We start from the raw sequence: 18,886 nt of genomic DNA on the forward strand, positions 1-18,886 counted from the left end.
TGCAATCAAATCTATTGCAGTTTTTTAGTATTTTTTGATTTATTTCCTCTTTGATTGGAGAAGTTTCATTTTCTATTACTGTTTAATGTTTTCTGTGCGACGCCTATAGGCAGGTTATAACAGTCTACAATCTCGACCCTAAAAAAAAAAAGGGTTTACGTCTATTAGTATCACGGGTGCATCCCTTATTAAAGTTCTATTGATTGATTAAGTGATCTTCAATTTTCTTTTCTTTCTCTTCATTCGTCTTGTTCGTTTATTCATTGTCCTATTGATATGGATTACTCTTCGTCATCCACCTTATCCTCCGGTCCCTCTGCAAATTTCTTAAGTCAGCTTGTTACAGAAAAACTTACTCACTCTAATTTTTTGACATGGAAGAGACAAATACTTCCTTTTATACGGAGTCAGGATCTCGATGAACATCTGGATGGTTTGGTTCCTATACCACCACGGTTTATTTTACAGGAAACCACCAATGAGAAGGGTGACACAATTACTATTTCCTTTAAGAATTCAGAGTTTACAGCCTGGAAGAAGCGGGATCAGTCTTTGGTTGCTTATATTACGTCAACACTATCTCAAGAAGTGTTGGTTACTCTTTAAGATGATTGCACTGCGGCGGATCTGTGGAGTAAGTTGTCTCAGACATACTCTCAGATATCAGAAGCTCGAGTTATGTACTTAAAAAATGAGTTTCAAAGTTTGAAGAAAGGCTCCATGCCAGTCATGGAATACATAGGCCGCTTGAAGAGTATTACTGACCAATTGACGGTTATTGGAAGTGCTATTTCAGATAAAGATAAAGTTCAACAACTCCTCAATGGATTGGGCCCTGATTTTGACATGTTTGCCACAGCTTTGTCATGCCTTCCTCACTTGCCTACTTTTGACGATCTTCAAGCGAAACTTCTCCAGCATGAGATGATTATGAAACAAAGAGCAGAAAGAAATGAATCAGTTCGTTCTCATTCAGTTTTGGCCATGGACACTTCTGTCGGTTTTGGACGAGAAAATGGAGGGCATCAAGGAGGCAGAGGCCGCAGACGTTTTGGGCAGGGAGGTCGTGGTATCTTGCCTACACCTAATATTTCTGGTGTTTTAATACAGGGAATCAGAGGAGAGTGCCCACTTGTTTCTTATGTAACAAAAGAGGACATGTGAAAGCTGATTGTTGGTTTAATCTACAAAATAGAAGAAAAATAAACAAAATTGAAAATAAGTCAGCTACTACTGTGGACACGAAAGCGCCATCTACAGATATGCAACAACTTTTGTTATCAACATTGTCACAAATGACGATCAAGCAAAATGAACAAGGCGAGTGGTATGTTGATTCCGGCATTGCCACTCATGTTACGGGTAATGTCGGTAAGTTATCTCACTTATTGCCTTATTCTGAAAAAGGTAGTATAGTTACGGGAGATGAAACTTATCACTTCATTAGTCATACTGGCAGTGCACATATCCCTATGTCAGAGTCCTCACTTCACTTGTCCAATGTTCTTCTTGCTCCTAATATTAAAAAGAACATTGTTTCTGTAGCTAAACTTGTTGACGATATGAATTCTTCCATCGAATTTACTCCCTCTTCTGTTTATGTTAAGGATCTACGAACGAAGGAGACGTTCGCTAAGGGGGAGCGACAAGGAAACATGTACGCCTTCAAGGAGATTCCCTCAATGTCTTTACCTTCAGCCCCAGTCCTCCAATTGAACTCGTCCAAGCATTCTTCAGTGTCTTCGCCTTCAGAGTCTTTGTTTTTCCCTTCGTTGGAAGTTTTTAATTTATCTCATTGTAATAAGCCAAATATTTGGCACAATCGTTTGGGCCATTGTAGTCGGGGCTTCGTTGAAAGTCTTGTATCTGATGGTCTTCTTCCAGAGTCTAGTTTATGTTCATTTTTAGATAATAATAAATGTTCCTCATGCGAACTCTGCAAAAGCCATGTTCTTCGGTTTCATATTATTAATAAAAGGGCTTCAAAGCCATTTGAGATTATTTGTTTTGATGTTTGGGGACCCGCACCTATTCCTTCTCTTTCCGGTAGTCGTTACTATGTTATCTTTATTTATTCTTATTCCCGTTATACTTGGATATATTTCTTGAAACATAAGCATGAAGTTTTTCAACTATTTCGGGAATTCCATTCGATGGTCAAAATAAAGTTTTCCTGTGATATTGTGCATTTACAACGTGATGGTGGGGGTGAGTATTCATCAAACGAGTTTATTGCCTTTCTTCGGGATAAAGGAATAAGTCGACAGGTTTCTTGCCCTCATACTCCTCAACAAAATGGGGTTGTGAAAAGGAAACACATGCATATTGTCGAGAGTGCGATGAGCATGTTACATGATAGCAATGTGCCCGTTAGTCTCTGGACAGAAGTTTTTCATACATCTGTTCATGTCATAAATCGTCTTCCTATGGCACTTCTGGATCAACACTCTCCATATTATACTTTATTTGGGCAACATCCCTCTTATGATGAGTTGCGTGTATGTTATGTACATATTGATTCATCTCTGATAAATAAGTTTCAGGACAAGGCCGTTAAGTGCAGATTCGTTGGGTATGCGGATGGATACAAAGGCTATCGATGCTATGATCCTACTACAAAACGTATTAGGACCTCTAGGAATGTTGTTTTTTATGAACAAAATTTTTAGGTAAATGACTCTGAAGCGTTGCCATCTCGAGAAGTAGAGGTATATGATCCATGGATGAGCGCAGATCTTTTTGCTAATACAGGAGAAACATGTCAGGCGAATTGTACTTCCTTTGGCTTGAGCAGGGGGTTGGATGACTCACAGATGCGTGTTGAACCATCTCCAATAAAACCACCCCCAGTAGAACGCTTCTCTGGACAGATATACACACTAGACGGGACAAAAATATAAAGCAGAGGAATGTGGAAAGCATCGCTAATGATCCGGCTCAAAGGCCGTCACGCATTAGGCATCCTATTCAACGATGGATGAGTTATGAGACCTTTTCTCTTGATTCCCAGTTGTTTATGTCTCAGCTCACAAAACAGGATGAACCCACTTGTTTTAATCAAGCTCTTCAATCTCGTCATTGGACTGAAGCTATAAATGAAGAAATGGAAGCACTTCATGAGTGCCAGACTTGGGAAATAGTACCTCAGCCAGAAGGAAAGAATGTAGTTGGCTCAAAATGGGTTTATAAAACAAAGTATAAGCCTGAATGAAGTATTGACAAATATAAAGCGCGACTTGTTGCTCGGGGATTCACACAACAATATGGTGAAGATTACGATGAAACTTTTAGTCCAGTAGTCAAAATGGGTACAATAACTCCGCCTGTGTATAATTGTTTAGTTATACACTGTCGGTCCCAAGCCCGGATAAAGGAGGAGGGTTGCGGTAGGCCTGTGACAGCCAGCATAAAAACTGTCATACCCTATGAAAATGAACCAATATGAGAATTTCGTTGGGGCGTTCCCTACTGAGCGACGCGCTGTCCTCTCTAGGCCCGGAGGCAGTGATAAATGGGCAAGGGTTGCTAGGTCGTCGCCCAGAAGCGACGCGTCACACCGGCGCCCTGGTGTGGTGTCAAATAGGCAAGGGTTCCCTCACTTTGTTGGACGGGTGGGGGTAAAGAAGTTAGTCCAAGACCATAAAATTAGGTTAGCCACTTGGAACATAGGGTCTTTAACTGGTAAGTTGATAGAGTTAGTAGATGTTATGTGTAGGAGAAAGATTGATATTTTATGTCTTCAAGAGACCAAATGGGTAGGTGAGAAAGCTAAAGTGATAGAACCTTGGGGATATAAGATTTGGTATACAGGAATAAATACGAATAGGAATGGAGTAGGGATTGTTATGAGTCGTCAGTTTATAGATAATGTAGTTGAGGTCCGTAGGAAGGGTGATAGAATTTTACTTATTAAATTAGTATTAGGTACAGATATTATTAATATTATTAGTGTTTATGCACCTCAAGTAGGTTTAGATGATTCCATTAAGCATCAATTTTGGGAAGATTTAGATGGAGTAGTACAAGGGATATCTTATGGAGAAAAGCTTTTCATCGGCGGTGATCTTAATGGACATGTAGGCATTAGTAGGGATGGATTTGAGAGTATCCATGGAGGCTATGGTATAGGAGAAAAAAATGAAAGTGGAGAAAGGATTTAAAATTTTTGTTTGTCCTATGATATGATCTTAGCAAACACTTGGTTTAGGAAGAGGGAGTCTCACCTAGTAACATTTAAAAGTGGGATTAATACGAGTCAGATAGATTTTTTCCTACTTAGAAAGAGAGATAGGGGTTGTTGCATCGATTGTAAGGTTATACCGGGAGAAAGTGTAGCTACACAACATAGAGTCTTAATTTTAGATCTTAGAATTAGACAATGCCGCAAAAGGGATAGACATAGGATAGATCCTAGAATTAAGTAGTGGGCACTGAAAGGAGCTAAACAAGGATTGTTTGTAGAGCAGGTAGTTAAGGAAGCTGATTGGTGTTTCGAGGAGGATTCAGAATCAATGTGGAATAAGATAGCGGGTGGCATGAGAAAAGTGGCTAAGGAGGTATTGGGTGAGTCTAAAGGCGGTGCACCACTAGGTAAGGATACATCATGGTGGAACGAGGATGTCAAATTAGCTATTAAGGTTAAAAGAGAGTGTTATAGAAATCTAAGTAAGAGTCGTGATAATGAGAATTTGGAGAAGTATATGATAGCGAAGAAGAAAGCTAAAAAAGTTGTTTGAAACGCGAGGGCTAAGGTATATAAGGAGGTTTATGACAAGTTGGATACCAAAGAAGGCGAGAATGATATTTATAGGCTTGCAAAGATGAGAGATAGGAAATCGAAGGATTTGAGTATGGTTAGATGTATCAAAGATGATACGCAAAGGGTTTTAGTCAAAGATGAGGAGATTAAGGAGAGATGAAAAAATTATTTTGATAAGCTATTTAATGATAGTCATGCTCAAGATCTTGGAGACTTCTCCATTCCTTTTCATGAGATAAATCGTGACTTCATGCGCAAGATTCAAAAGAAAGAAATTGCAGAGGCTTTGAAGAAAATGAAATCAAGAAGGGCAGTTGGCCCAGATGGTATACCTATCGAGGCTTGGAAATGCTTGGGAGAGAAAGGTTTAGAATGGTTGACAAATCTTTTTAACTTGATTTGGCGAACAAATAAGATGCCTAATGAGTGGAGGAAGAGTACTTTGGTGCCTTTATATAAGAATAAGGGTGATATACAAGATTGCACAAACTATCGTGGTATAAAACTCATGAGTCATACTATGAAACTTTGGGAGAGGGTGATTGAGTCTAGGTTGAGGAAGGTTGTCATGATATCGGAGAATCAATTTGGTTTTATGCTTGGAAGATCAACTATGGAAGCTATACATCTTCTTAGACAACTTATTGAAAGATATAGGGAGATGAACAAAGATTTGCATATGGTTTTTATTGATTTAGAGAAGGCATACGATAGAGTACCTAGGGACGTTCTCTGGTGGACAATGATGAAGAAAGGTGTTTCTCTCAAGTACATTAGTATAATTAAAGATATGTATGAAGGAGTAGTAACCAATGTCCGCACTTGTGGAGGGGTGACAACCAATTTTCCGATAACGGTTGGGTTACATCAAGGATCTGCTTTAAGCCCTTTCCTATTTGCGATAGTGATGGATGAGCTTACGAGATCAATTCAAGAAAATGTACCGTGGTGTATGTTGTTTGCTGATGATATTGTTTTGATTGATGAGTCTAGAGCTGGGGTTAATGCTAAGTTAGAATTATGGAGACAAACAATGGAAGCTAGAGGTTTTAAGTTGAGTAAGAGTAAGACTGAATATATGGAATGTCGGTTTAGTAAGCAACGGAGTAGTAATGGGAGTGTAGTGAAGCTTGGTGAGCAAGAAATACCGGTGAATGATTATTTCAAATATTTGGGATCCATCATTCAAAAGTATGGAGAAATTGATGGAGATGTAAATCATAGGATAAAGGTTGGGTGGATGAAATGGAAAAGTGCAACTGGATTGCTGTGCGATCGTAGAATGCCATTGCGGTTGAAGGAAAAGTTTTATAGGACGACTATTAGACCCGCTTTACTATATGGTACGGAATGTTGGGCTGCCAAAAGACATCATATTCAAAAAATGAGTGTAGCTGAGATGCGGATGCTTAGATGGATGTGTGGAAATACAATAAAAGATAAGATTCGGAACGAGGAGATACGTAAGAAGGTAGGTGTTGCACCCATTGAAAATAAGATGCGAGAGAATCGTTTACGGTGGTTTGGACATATTCGGCGAAGGCCTAATGATGCTCCAGTTAGAAGGTTGGAGAAATGGGAAAAAATATTAGTTAAAAGAGGTCGGGGTAGGCCTAGGAAGACTTGGATGGAGATGATAGGAAAGGATATGAATGCTTTGAACCTCACCGAGGACATGGCATTGGATAGAAATGATTGGAGGAAAAGGATTCATGTGGAAGACCCGAAATGAATTTCTTTTTTGGTTCATATCGCTGACCCCAATTGTTTTGGGATGAAGGCGTAGTTGTTGTTGTTGTTGTAGTCAAAATGGGTACAATTCGTATCATCATATCCCTAGCAGTCGACCGAGGATGGAGGCTTAGCCAGATGGATGTTAAAAATGCATTCTTGCATGGAACTTTAAAGGAAGAAGTGTATATGGAGCAACCTCTTGGTTATGCCGAAAAGGATCCTACTGCCTAGGTGTGCAAACTAAGGAAATCTCTGTATGGGTTGAAACAAGCGTCCCGTTCTTGGTTTGAAAGTTTCTCTATGCAAATTCAAAGCTATGGTTTTAGAAGATGCTCGCTGGACCACTCGCTCTTTATTTACCAAAAGACAGGCATCGTTATACTTCTTCTTATATATGTTGACGACATTGTGATCATTGGGAGCTCAGATAATCATGTGCAAGACGTGAAGCAGTTTTTAATGAAAACTTTCAAGATGAAAGATTTAGGGGAGTTGAGGTACTTCCTTGGTGTGGAAGTTGACAGGCAACAAGACACATTGACACTCATGCAACAAAAATACACTTTTGATCTTCTAGAAAGAGCCAGAATGACGAATTGCAAATCAGTCAGCACTCCGAGTGTATTACATCAAAGGCTGAGCTCTGAAGATGGCCATCTTTGTGTCAACCCAACAACGTATAGAAGCCTTGTGGGGATGTTGCAGTACTTGACCTTTACCAGACCTGATATAGTTTATGCTGTCAATCATGTATCCCAGTTTATGCATGCTCCAACGGAAGGTCATATGGAAGCTGTGAAGCGCAATCTACGATATTTAAAAGGAACTATAGGAGATGGACTTGTTTATCGCAAGAACGATAACCTGCATAGAGGGCATGAACTCATCACTTATACAGACGCAGATTGGGCAGGGGATCCAGATGAGAGACGATCTGTCTCTGGATATTGTGTATATATTGAACATAATTTAGTGTCCTGCAACAGCAGAAAACAAAAGGCAGTGGCACGGTCGAGTACAGAGGCTGAATACAGGTCGATGGTTGCTGGCACGGCAGACGCTACATGGATTAGACACTTATTGAGTGATCTTGGAGAGACAATTATTCGATCATTTCTTCTATGTGACAATCAAAGCGCAATAAACATTGCATGTAATCCTATTCAGCATAGCAGAACGAAACACATTGAGATTGATCAACATTTTATACGACAAAAAGTCAAGATGAAGGAGATAGAACTACGTCATGTTCGAACAGAAGATCAAGTGGCAGACTTGTTTACCAAGGGGTTAACAGGACATCAATTTTGGCTATTGAAGAGCAAGTTGTACATGCTCCAAGACCACGTACAACTTGAGGGAGGGTGTTAAGATATGGTATGCGTATGGATCTGGATCCAGATCCATACGCACGTTATGTTTTAACACATGCTCAATGCCATTTCATTAATGGCATTCCTATAATTTTTCTGTTATCTTAGCTATTGTATTTTTACCTATTTATAAAGTTTAGGGCTGGGAGGTTGGGTTAACGTGCGCCGCCCCCAGCCATTGTGAATCTCCCTCCTCTCTCTCTCTCTCTCTTCTTATTTTCTGCAATGAAGGCTGAACCCCTCACAAAATCTTATACCTACACCCCATTGTATATGTGTGTGTCTCTACAGACAGACACATTTGTATATGTAATATATTTATTTGATTTATCTTTAGCATAAAATCCTATAAACCCTAAACAAAGAAAAGCACATATCTGATTAACCTGCCAATCTAAGAGTCAAAACTGATTTAACTGTCCTGATATTCCTTAGCTAGTCATCACTCATCATAATGTATCAGCAATTCATACTTGATAAAAGTGCACCTCCTTTTAGGATATACCACCAACAGGATGTCAATTTTCTTTTCAAAAACAGGTCGTCATAAAGTTTGAACATGACAATCAGCCAAACATCAGGCCATTGATCCAGGTCTCCGTCTGCCATATGAATCAATGGTTTATTTTACTTGTCTGTAATGAAACAAGATGTGCACAATCACAATGCCAACAAAGGGTTACACAAGTGCACAAATACAATATGGTCTCAGATGGACCGATAATCTCATAAAAGAGATAAATAAAAACATGAATTCCACAAGAGCACAATGGCACAAATTTCACACAAGCACAATGTAAAAAACTGATTTTTATATAAGTCAATAAGCTTTAAAAGGCCTATTTTACATAGAGTGGTGAGGCTCTATTTACAAATAATGAGAGGGAGGCAGTCCAACGACTAGGACTGCCTCTCCAACAGTCAATACAAAAAACAAAAAAGACTCTACAGTCCCTATTGAACTGTATTATATTGCATGCCATTAAATGACCAAAATACCCTTAATATACATGTATTATACAAATATATGTATATCAGTTAGGCATACAAATATATACACTATATTTTAACACTCTCCCTCAAACTTACGGTGAGATCACCGAAAGTTTGCTAAGAAGATACAAAAATCTTGAGAGGAAGAACTTTGGTGAAGAAGTCTGCAATTTGAAACTCGGACTGAATATATGGTAAAGTAATCGTCTCATTCAAGCATTTTTCTCGAACATAATAGCAATTCATCTTAATATGTTTCGTGTGTTCATAAAATATGTGATTGCTGGCTATATGTATGACACTTTTGTTATCACAACATAATTTTGAAGATTTGAAACATCAACACTCATATATGAGAGTAATGATCTCATCCACACGACTTCGGTTGTTGTTGTAGCCATTGCCCTAAAGATACTTTCTATTGTTTTTTACATCTCCAAGAAATGAGGAAATTACCTACAAACACACAAAAACCTATAGTTGAGTCATGGTTATTGAGATCTTCTCTCCGGTCAAAATCAGTATAAGCGATAAGATTTAAAGATGATGAAGAGGATAAGAATAGTCGTTTAAATATAGTTTTATTCATGTATTGAACTATTCTTAACACGGAACCCATGTAAACTGATGTAGGCGCATGTTAAAACTAACTTGCAGTATGTACTGCATGCACAATGTCTGGCCTGGTAATAGATAAGTACGTTAATGATCCGATGAGTTGCCTATAAGGAGTTGGATCATTTAATAAAATTCTTTCTTTAGCTCTCATTTTAACATTTATCACTTCAGGAGTATCAGCATATTTTGTGTCTTTGATTCCCGAACGTGCAACAATATAACTTTATTTGAGACAAAATGTACCATCTTGGCGAGTATGATATTTCAATTCCTAAAAAATATCTCAAAAAAAAAGGTCAGTCATATCAAAAGATTTCTTAAGCATAATCTTAATTTCTTCAATATTCTTCTGATCATTCTTAGTGATAATCATATCATCAACATACAAAATCATAATGATAAGGGAGGTACTTGTAGAACTTACAAAAAGAGCAGTGTCAGTATAACAGGATTTAAATCCAAGATTCAACACACTTCTACTAAACCGATCATACCATATTTTAGGAGTTTGTTTAAGCCCATATAAAGTTTTTTGAAGACGAAGAACCATTTCATTTTCTATAGTCAAACCAGGGGAAGGATCCTTGTAAACTTCTTCATTTAAATTTTTATTTAAGAAAACATTCTTAACATTTAAATGATATGCAGGTCATTTTCTAATAGATGCTACTGAAACTAGAGCCCTAACTGTGATCATGCGAGCTACTTGAGCAAATGTTTGCTTACAATCTATTCCATATTCTTGGGAATATCCTTTTATAACTAATCTTGCTTTATATTTTTCTAGGAACCCGTCTCTCTTTGTTTTGACTTTAAATACCCATCTACATCATATTGTCTTTTTCTCTTAAAAAGATGTTGGACTTCTTAAGTATAGGCCTTGTGTAATGCATCTAATTCTATTTTCATAGGTTTTACTCATTATTTTATGTTTTCAGCTTCTTTATAGTTAGATGGTTCATTATAAATTGCTAGAAGGCATCCTTATAGTTTAAAGAGAAGGATTCATAGGAGGCAAACCTATTTGGAGGCCTATGTATCCATTCAGATCTTATAACACTACTCTTCAACATTTGTTGGTTAACTATATTTTTCAAGATGCTCCCCATTATCTTGTTGAAAGTATTATAAGAGGTTATGAGTTGATTCTCTTTCTTCACTTAGTCCATTATTTGACTCAAAATCATCAATATCATCATTATCAATAATTTTATTATTTGATTTAGGTAACAAATCAAATAAGAAGGCATACTCAGATTCTTCCTTAAGTTTTTCAAGATCAAATCCATTTTCATTTTCAAGAAATGTTATATTTCTAGAGACATAAAGTTTATCATTTTTTTTATCATAGCATCGATAGACTTTTTTATTTTTGGCATATCCAAGAAAAACACATTTTATAGCTTTAGTAAAGAGTTTGTTATATTTTTCAAAAAGCATAAAGCATTTACATCTGAAGACCCATACTCTTTTCAAATCGGGAGAGATTTTAAAGAGTTTTTCAATTGGAGATTTGTTTTTCAAAGTTTGAGAAGGCATTCTATTTATTAGATATATTGCGGTGAGAGCAGCGTCGGCCCAATTTTTTTTTTGGAATTTCTTTTGAAATGAGTAAGGTCATAGTAGTTTCAATAATGTGATGATGCTTTCTATCAGAATTACCATTTTGTTGGGGATCTTAGGATAAGATCTTTGATATAAAATACTATGAGTTTTTATATAGGATTGAAATTCATTTGAAAGAATTTCTCTCCCTAAGTCAGAGCGAAAGATTTTAATATTTGTTTTAAATTAATTGTTAACAAGTTTATGAAAATTTTTAAAGCACAAAAAAACTTCGGATTTGAGTTTAAGAAAGTAGATCTAAGTATGTCTACTAAAATCATCTATGAATGTAACATAATATGAATAACCACCTTTTGAGATAACGGGAGTGGGACCCCATACATCCGAATGCACTAATTCTAAGATTTCATTAGTTAAGAAAGTTCTAAATCCAAAAGGCATCATTTGCATTTTTCCAAGTATACAATCTTCACATACAAATTTTTTATCCTTACAAAATTTTTCCAAAAATGAAAAAAATGAGACAATTGGATATATTTGGGTGTTCTAATCTTTTATGTCAAATATCTAAATTAATTTCTTTGATATTATTACAAAAAGAGTTTTTAGGTAAACATAAGGAATCCATATAGTAAAGATCTCTTCTATGGCCTTGCCCAATCAGCTTTCCTGACTAGAGATCCTGCACCCTACAAGCCTTAGATGAGAAGAATATTTTATACCCATAATAAAAAATTTGAGATACTGAAAAAAGGTTTAAATCTAATTTTGGAATAACCCTCATATTTGGAACAAAAAAAATTGAAATATTATTAAGGTTTCCTATATTTTTAACTTTCAAAGAAGTATCATAAGCACTTGACACACATGAAAAATATGAATTAGTGCAATCGGATAAAAGCGACTCATTATGAGTCATGTGAAAAGAGGCTCCCGAATCCAAAATCCAAGAAGACTTACCCTGAAGAGAAGAAGAGGAGATGGCGACACTGAATGTAGAAGAAGTGACTTTTAGAATTTGTGAGACGGCCTCTGCTATTTGGGCAATTGTTAAATCATTAAAGTTGCCCCCTTTCTTTGATTCTTGAGGTTGTTCAGTTACGGTGACCACTTTTTTTAGCTTGGGACAATCTGGTCTTATATGTCTTGGTTCTTTACAATGATGACAAGTAATTTTACCTTTGTATCATCCCTCATTATGTCCTTCTCCATTGAATTTTCTTTCAAAATGAAGTGGTTTATAAGTTTTTACAAAAAATTTGGGTCTTGATACGGCAAGAACCTCATCATTAGACTTATGCATTCCAAGTCTTGTTTTTTTCTTGACAAATTTGCGCAAGAGCTTCACTTATAAAAAGAATCGAAGTCTTATGAAGCAAGGAGGACCTAACTTGCTCAAATGCTGGTCGGAGACCATATAGAAAAGATACAAGATTTTTTCTTTCAACTTGTAATTTCCTCATCTCAATAGCCGAACCTTCCCATTTTGGTTCTAACATAGTTAGTTCATCCAAAATAGAAGACAGAATACCATAAAAGTCTCTTATACTTTTATCGCTTTTTTTGGTATTACGTACCTTGTCTTGAAGATAATATAATCTAGCTATATCTTTTTTAATGAATGTGCTCTTTAGGAAGATTCATGTATCACGTGCCTTTTTAAATTTGATGATGTTGGTGGCGATCTTGAACTCTATGGTATTCATGAACCATGAGAGTATTTGAGCATTGCTAGCTTTCCAATCCTCCAACTTGTTTTGGTATTCTTGCAAAACTTTCTCTTTTTCTTCTTCGGATAGAGCTTTGACATGATCTCCTTCTCTTCTTGTTAATTTAAGTTGAGGTTCATTAGTGGTTCCACTAACAAACACCCAAATGTGATTTTTCATTGCGGTAACCCACATCAAATAGTTGCTTTCGTTGAGTTTGCAGAAGATGACGGAGGCGGAATCTCTTTCTCCCATAATGAAGAAGGCTTGTGTTTGAAGACTAAAGATTGAAGAGCACCGCCACAAAGAGAGCAATTCCAAGATAACTTTAAACACTTCAAGAGCCCTAAGTTCTAATACCATGTAATGAAACAAGATGTGCACAATCACAATGCCAACAAAGGGCTACACAAGTGCACAAATACAATATGGTCTCTAATGGACCGATAACAATCTCATAAAAGAGATATACAAAACATGAATTCCACAAGAGCACAATGGCACAAATTTCACACAAACACAATATAAAAAACTGATTTTTATATAACAGCCAATAAGCTTAGAAAAGCTTATTTTACAGTGGTAAGGTTGTATTTAACCTATGTCACAGGGATTCGGCTAGCAGGGTGCCGCACCCGCGTCGACGCGACTCGACGTGGGTGCGGGTGCGGTCAACCCGACCCTGGGTGCGTTCACCGCACCCAGGGTCATTTTTGGATTTTTTTTAATTTTTTTTGCCCTATGAAATGGGCTGCGGAATTTTAAAAAAAAAAATCTTTGGGGGGGGGGGGGGGGGGGGAGGGGGCGCTGCGCCCCTATAACCCCCCGCGCCGGGGGGAGCCCCCGGACCCCCCTTCTTGCAAGGGCAAAAACAATGAATCAGGCTCCACAACTCATCACTTTCATCTTTGGAGACAACCATATAAGATAAAAAAATGGTAAAAAGTAAGTTGGGCATAAATGTCATGGACCTTAACAGCTACCATACATTCATACATATACACTATACATGATATATATATATATATATATTACATTTTTGCCCCTGCCGCACCCCCACACCCGGTTTTTTTGGAAGTGTTGAATCCCCGCACCCGCACCCATGTGACATAGTATTTAACAGTCAATAAGCTTATTTTATAGAGCCTCACATATAATGAGAGGGAGTGGTTGGACTGCCTCTCCAACAATCACATTGATTGACATACAAAAACAGAAAAATAAGAAAACAAAAAAGACTCTACAGTCCCTATTGGACTGTACAATATTACATGTCATTAAATGACCAAAATACCCCTGATATATGTATATTGTTCAAATATATGTATATCAGTTAGGTATACAAATATATACAGTATATTTTAACATTGTCATCCTTAACACTAAGAAGGAAAATTCCAAGAAGCATGCATCACTAGGACTATTCTGGCTTACCACAAACTTGTAAATGTCTAAGGGAAGAACCAATAACCATTATATCCACTCAAGGACAATTGCAATAAGTCCTAACAGAGCATCAATCAATACAGCGTTCCCAAGAATCAAGAAAGCTCAATTCCATTTTGTTTCTAGAGATATAAAAGAGTTCAATCCTTCTGCAGAATGACTGAAAGCTCAGTTACATAAACTCTCAGTACAAGTATAAAATGAGATCATTTTGTATCACATGCCAAGAGACTTCTTCTAGGGTAAATTTAATAACCAAAATTAACTAAAAGGAGTTCCTATAAGAAAATGCTCAACTGATGAGAACAGGTACTTACCTCTTTGTCAAAGTCCAGCATGAAACACCTTTTGAGATCCTCCTTAGTAGGCTTGCAATGACAACGATCACGTCTAGAAGTCACGTCTGAGAACTTGGTGTAAGTATAGTGTAGAACTGCAGCCTCCTCCAGCTTGACCTCACTAGCAACAAAACCCCATTCTATGGTTAATAAGGTACCATACTTGCACAGCAAACCATCCAGTATACATAAACAAAATTCATATGACACCAATAACAAACCAAACAAAAAAATTGTATGCAATTATAGTGTCAGATACAAGGATCTGTCATACTTTGGTGTCTTCATATAATTATGCCATCTATGTGCCCCATTAGGACGTAGATGGTCTTGGACGCGAGCAGCTGATTTTCCATTTCCATAAGCGAGAAAGTAATTAGGATTACCACGTGTTGCTTCCTTATACATGCCAAAGTATGTCTCCTTCAAAAGATGATCATAATTCTTCTTGAACATGGACACCTAAAAAATACACAATGGCTTCAGAGTGGTTAAAAAAACAATGAATGGACAAGCAACAATTAGAAGGATAACCTAAGTTCAGAACCTAAGTTGTGGCACATCTTAAGCTTTCAAACCATGCTTTTCAAAATTCAAGCATGCACAGAAAGCAGAAATTGGCCAATGTGCTTACATAAGAGTATCATAATTCATATTTCTCTCAAAAGTAAAAAATAATAAGCATTTCCATTGTGCATATATCTCAAAGGAAATAAGCCTATTCTATGATATAGAAAAAGTTCCATCATCATTAGAAACTTCAACATTTTGATCTAAATCATATGATCATGTGCATACTACCACATACTATTGAATGACATTTAAATAAAATCTGACCTGCATGTGAGTCTAAATATCCTAGCGACATTTACCATCTATTTCAATATTATCAACACCCAACAACTAATAAAATTTCACAAAGCAAAGTCCAGAGTCTAAACATGATTCTGAGTTCAAATGACACTTCATACCTCACTAAAGGGTTCCTTTATATCATCTCTCTCAACACAAGTCTCCTATAAATGAACAAATTAACTCCATCAGTTTTGAAAACATTGAATATGCAGAATGGAAAGTATAGGAATTTTGAACTCACGTAATTTGGAAAAATAACTATATCAACATTTTTGGGAATATCCATGAGTAGTTGCCTAAGTGAGTATTCCCGGGCACCAGCTGGATGAACAAGTTCATCTGTGTCAAGATGGATGATCCAATCCACACCTGCATCCTACAAAACAAATGCCAATAAGATATTGGATCAAGCATTCCATCTCAATCTTATAAGAATGATATTTCACTTTGAGAGTCAACTTGTTAAATTATGTATCGATATTTGTAATCTCATATATATTTATATTCATATCTATATAGATATATATACATATATATTATGTATATATGTATATATGTATATATATCTATATATATTTATATAAATATATATTTTTTTCTTATTCACCCAAAAGGGTATTTCTGTAAATTCCTGTTTTACGCGTATTCCATTTTGGAATATGCTTGTAACTTTGCTTTTTCCTTTTCCTTTTCTTTTTGCTTTTTCTTTTTCCTTTTTCCTTTTTGTTTTTTTGTGCCACATAGGGAGGCTCCCCAAAGAGTCGTTGGGGAGCCTCCAACGGTCACATATGTGACCGTTGGGGGCTCCCAACGACTCTCTTGGGAGCCCCCTATGTTGCTCCTTTTCTCCCTTATAAATAGGGGCTTCCCCCTCTTGTATTTCTCATGGCTTTGAGTCAAAGCCCAAGTGCTCAATAAAGTGATTCCAATATTTTTTATGCCTTTGTGCATTTGTGAGTTCTTGTGAGTTGTGCTTTTGTGTACAAGTGTTCTTATTGTGCATGTGTGCCGGATTTATTATCAAGAATATTAAGGTCTTGATCTTAGTATCTTATTTGGAGATACTTTTACATGGTATCAGAGCCTCGTTGAAGGAGGATCGTGCATCTCTTCACTTTTGAAGTGCCTCGAAAAACGTGCCTTCAAGTTATTGAAGTTTTGAAATGAATCATCTCCTTCGGGCAATGTTTTAGGAGCATCTTTTGTCAAGAAAGGTTTGAAAATCATTTGAGGTACGCGTTATTTTTTATCCTCTTTCCTCTCTAATGGGTGTAAAAGACTCTCACTTCTCCCTTGGTTTTAAACTTAGTGGTTCGAACTACCATGTTTGGGCCGGTAATATGGAAGCCCATATCAAAGGGAAAGGTCTTTGGGGGTACGTTCAAGGTTCAATATCGGAACCTGAACCCAAACTCACAATTATAGAAAAAGGGGATATTAAGATTCTTGAAGGTGAAGATAGACAAAAAGCCCTAGAAGATTATGCCAAAAAGGCATGATGAGTGGGAGATGAAGAACTTCAAAATCTTGTCTTGGATTTTTTCATCCGTAGAAACCAAGATCAACGCCAACATCATTAAGTTTAAAAAGACCTCTAAAGTTTGGTTGTACCTTGAAAAAATTTATACTTCAAGGGACTTATCTCACAAATATTACCTCCAAAAGAAGGCTTTGACCCTTCAACAAAACGATTTGTCTATTCGGGAATATTTTGCCGAACTATCATCTATTTGGGACGAGCTTGCTATGCTCGAACCAAAATGGAGCGGAGAAGCAATCGAGTTAAGACACAAACAACTAGAGGAAGATCGATTCTTCAATTTTCTAAATGGTCTTAGACCCGAATTTGAGCAAATTCGGTCCTCTCTTCTATCCGCCTTCACATCTCCCTCTATTGAAGATGTTATCACTAAGCTAAGTGGTGAGGAAACCCGTATGGGGATTAGTAAAAATAATCCTAGCATCCTTGTTGCACCTTCTCAAAATGATTATGAAGCGGTTAATGTTTGTCAAGACTCGAGAATAATATGAAGGCCTACAAACCTCCTCATTTCAAAAATCAAGGACAAAGAAGAAATGATCGATATGGCAAAAGAGACTATAGCAAATTAACTTGCCATTTTTGTAAAGAACCCGGGCATATCAAACCCATTTGCCCCAAATGGAAGAAAATTCTTGCTGCGGCTATGGCATCCCAACCAGAGGAACGACCTTGTTCATCAAATGAGCCTCTTTCCTTTCAACAAATTGTGGATGCTCTTCAACCTCTTCTTAAAGGAGGCATTTTCGGAGCCGCTATGTCATCCTCCTCTTCTCTCGGTAAGACATCTTGGCTCCTAGATTCTGGTGCTTCATTTCACATGACTCCAAGTTCTTGTTTTCTTTCTAATTTTTCTAAAAATTCTCTTTCATCTTTTGTCTCAACGGCGGATGGAACACCTTTTGAAATTAAAGGAATGGGCAATTTTGAAAAACAAGACTTCTTTATTCCAAAAATTTGTCTTATACCAAAACTAAACTTAAATTTACTCTTGGTTTCTCAACTCTCGGACTATGGTTGCGATATAAAATTCTCTTCTGATAAATGTTGGATACAGGATCGCCAGTTCGGGAAGTTGATTAGGGAAGGCTCTAGGAGAGGAGACCTCTACTGTGTTGATTTTCTCAAAATTCCCAAGAATCAATTTTGTAATGTTGCTCAAAACAAAGATATTCATGTATGGCATAAGAGATTGGGTCATCCCAACATTGTTAAAATCTCTTATTTGCCTTTTATTAAGCATCTTTGTAATGAAAATTTTGTATGTAATGAATGTATTCTTGGGAAAATGAAAAGTCTTCCTTTTTCTCAAAGATCCATGTTTACAATAAAATCTTTTGAAATTGTTCACTCCGATGTATGGGGTCCGGCTCCGGTGATATCTAAAGAAGGTTTCTCATACTATGTTATCTTTGTGGACGATTACACTAGATTTAGTTGGATATATTTTCTTAAACATAAACATGAAGTTTTCTCGATTTTTAAAACATTTCATATGATGATTTTAAATCAATTCAATGGAAATTTAAAAATTCTTAGAACCGATTCGAGTGGCGAATATCTTTCCAATGAATTCAAAAGTTATCTTGAAAATCATGGTATTCTCCATCAAAAGTCTTGTCCTAAAACCCCACAACAAAATGGGTTGGCGGAACGAAAACATAGGCATATTATTGAAACAACACGAACTTTGCTTATTTCACAAAATATTTCGAAAATACTCTGGGCTGAGGCAGCCCTTACATCAGTCTATCTCATAAATATACTCTCATCAAAAAACTTGAACAAGGTTTCCCCATTTGAAAAATTATACAAAAAAGAACCTGATTATAGCAGGTTAAGGGTTTTTTGATGTAAATGTTTTGTCTTTACTGATAAAAATGACAAACTCTCCCCCAAGGCCATTCCTTGTGCCTTTCTTGGTTATTCTGAAACTCAAAAAGGTTTTCGTTGTT

At 36.8% G+C, this 18,886-nt stretch overlaps 1 protein-coding gene across 2 annotated transcripts in view; it reads right to left on the minus strand.

Annotated features, from left to right (window-relative positions):
• The window catches only part of LOC149814473 (glycosyltransferase-like At2g41451), a 37,615-nt gene that overhangs the window by 6,635 nt on the left and 12,094 nt on the right, over positions 1-18,886 (minus strand). For both annotated transcript variants that reach the window (XM_089988787.1, XM_089988786.1), the window contains 4 exons: positions 15,633-15,767; positions 15,508-15,552; positions 14,811-14,998; positions 14,516-14,657 (listed from right to left, as the gene is read on the minus strand). In XM_089988787.1, the coding sequence (XP_089844913.1) occupies positions 14,516-14,657; positions 14,811-14,998; positions 15,508-15,552; positions 15,633-15,767 (510 nt within the window). The remainder of the gene's footprint in view (positions 1-14,515; positions 14,658-14,810; positions 14,999-15,507; positions 15,553-15,632; positions 15,768-18,886) is intronic.

This window comes from Nuphar pumila, chromosome 15, assembly GCF_984573655.1.
Source record: "Nuphar pumila chromosome 15, dmNupPumi1.hap1.1, whole genome shotgun sequence".
NCBI classification, from domain to species: Eukaryota; Viridiplantae; Streptophyta; class Magnoliopsida; order Nymphaeales; family Nymphaeaceae; genus Nuphar; species Nuphar pumila.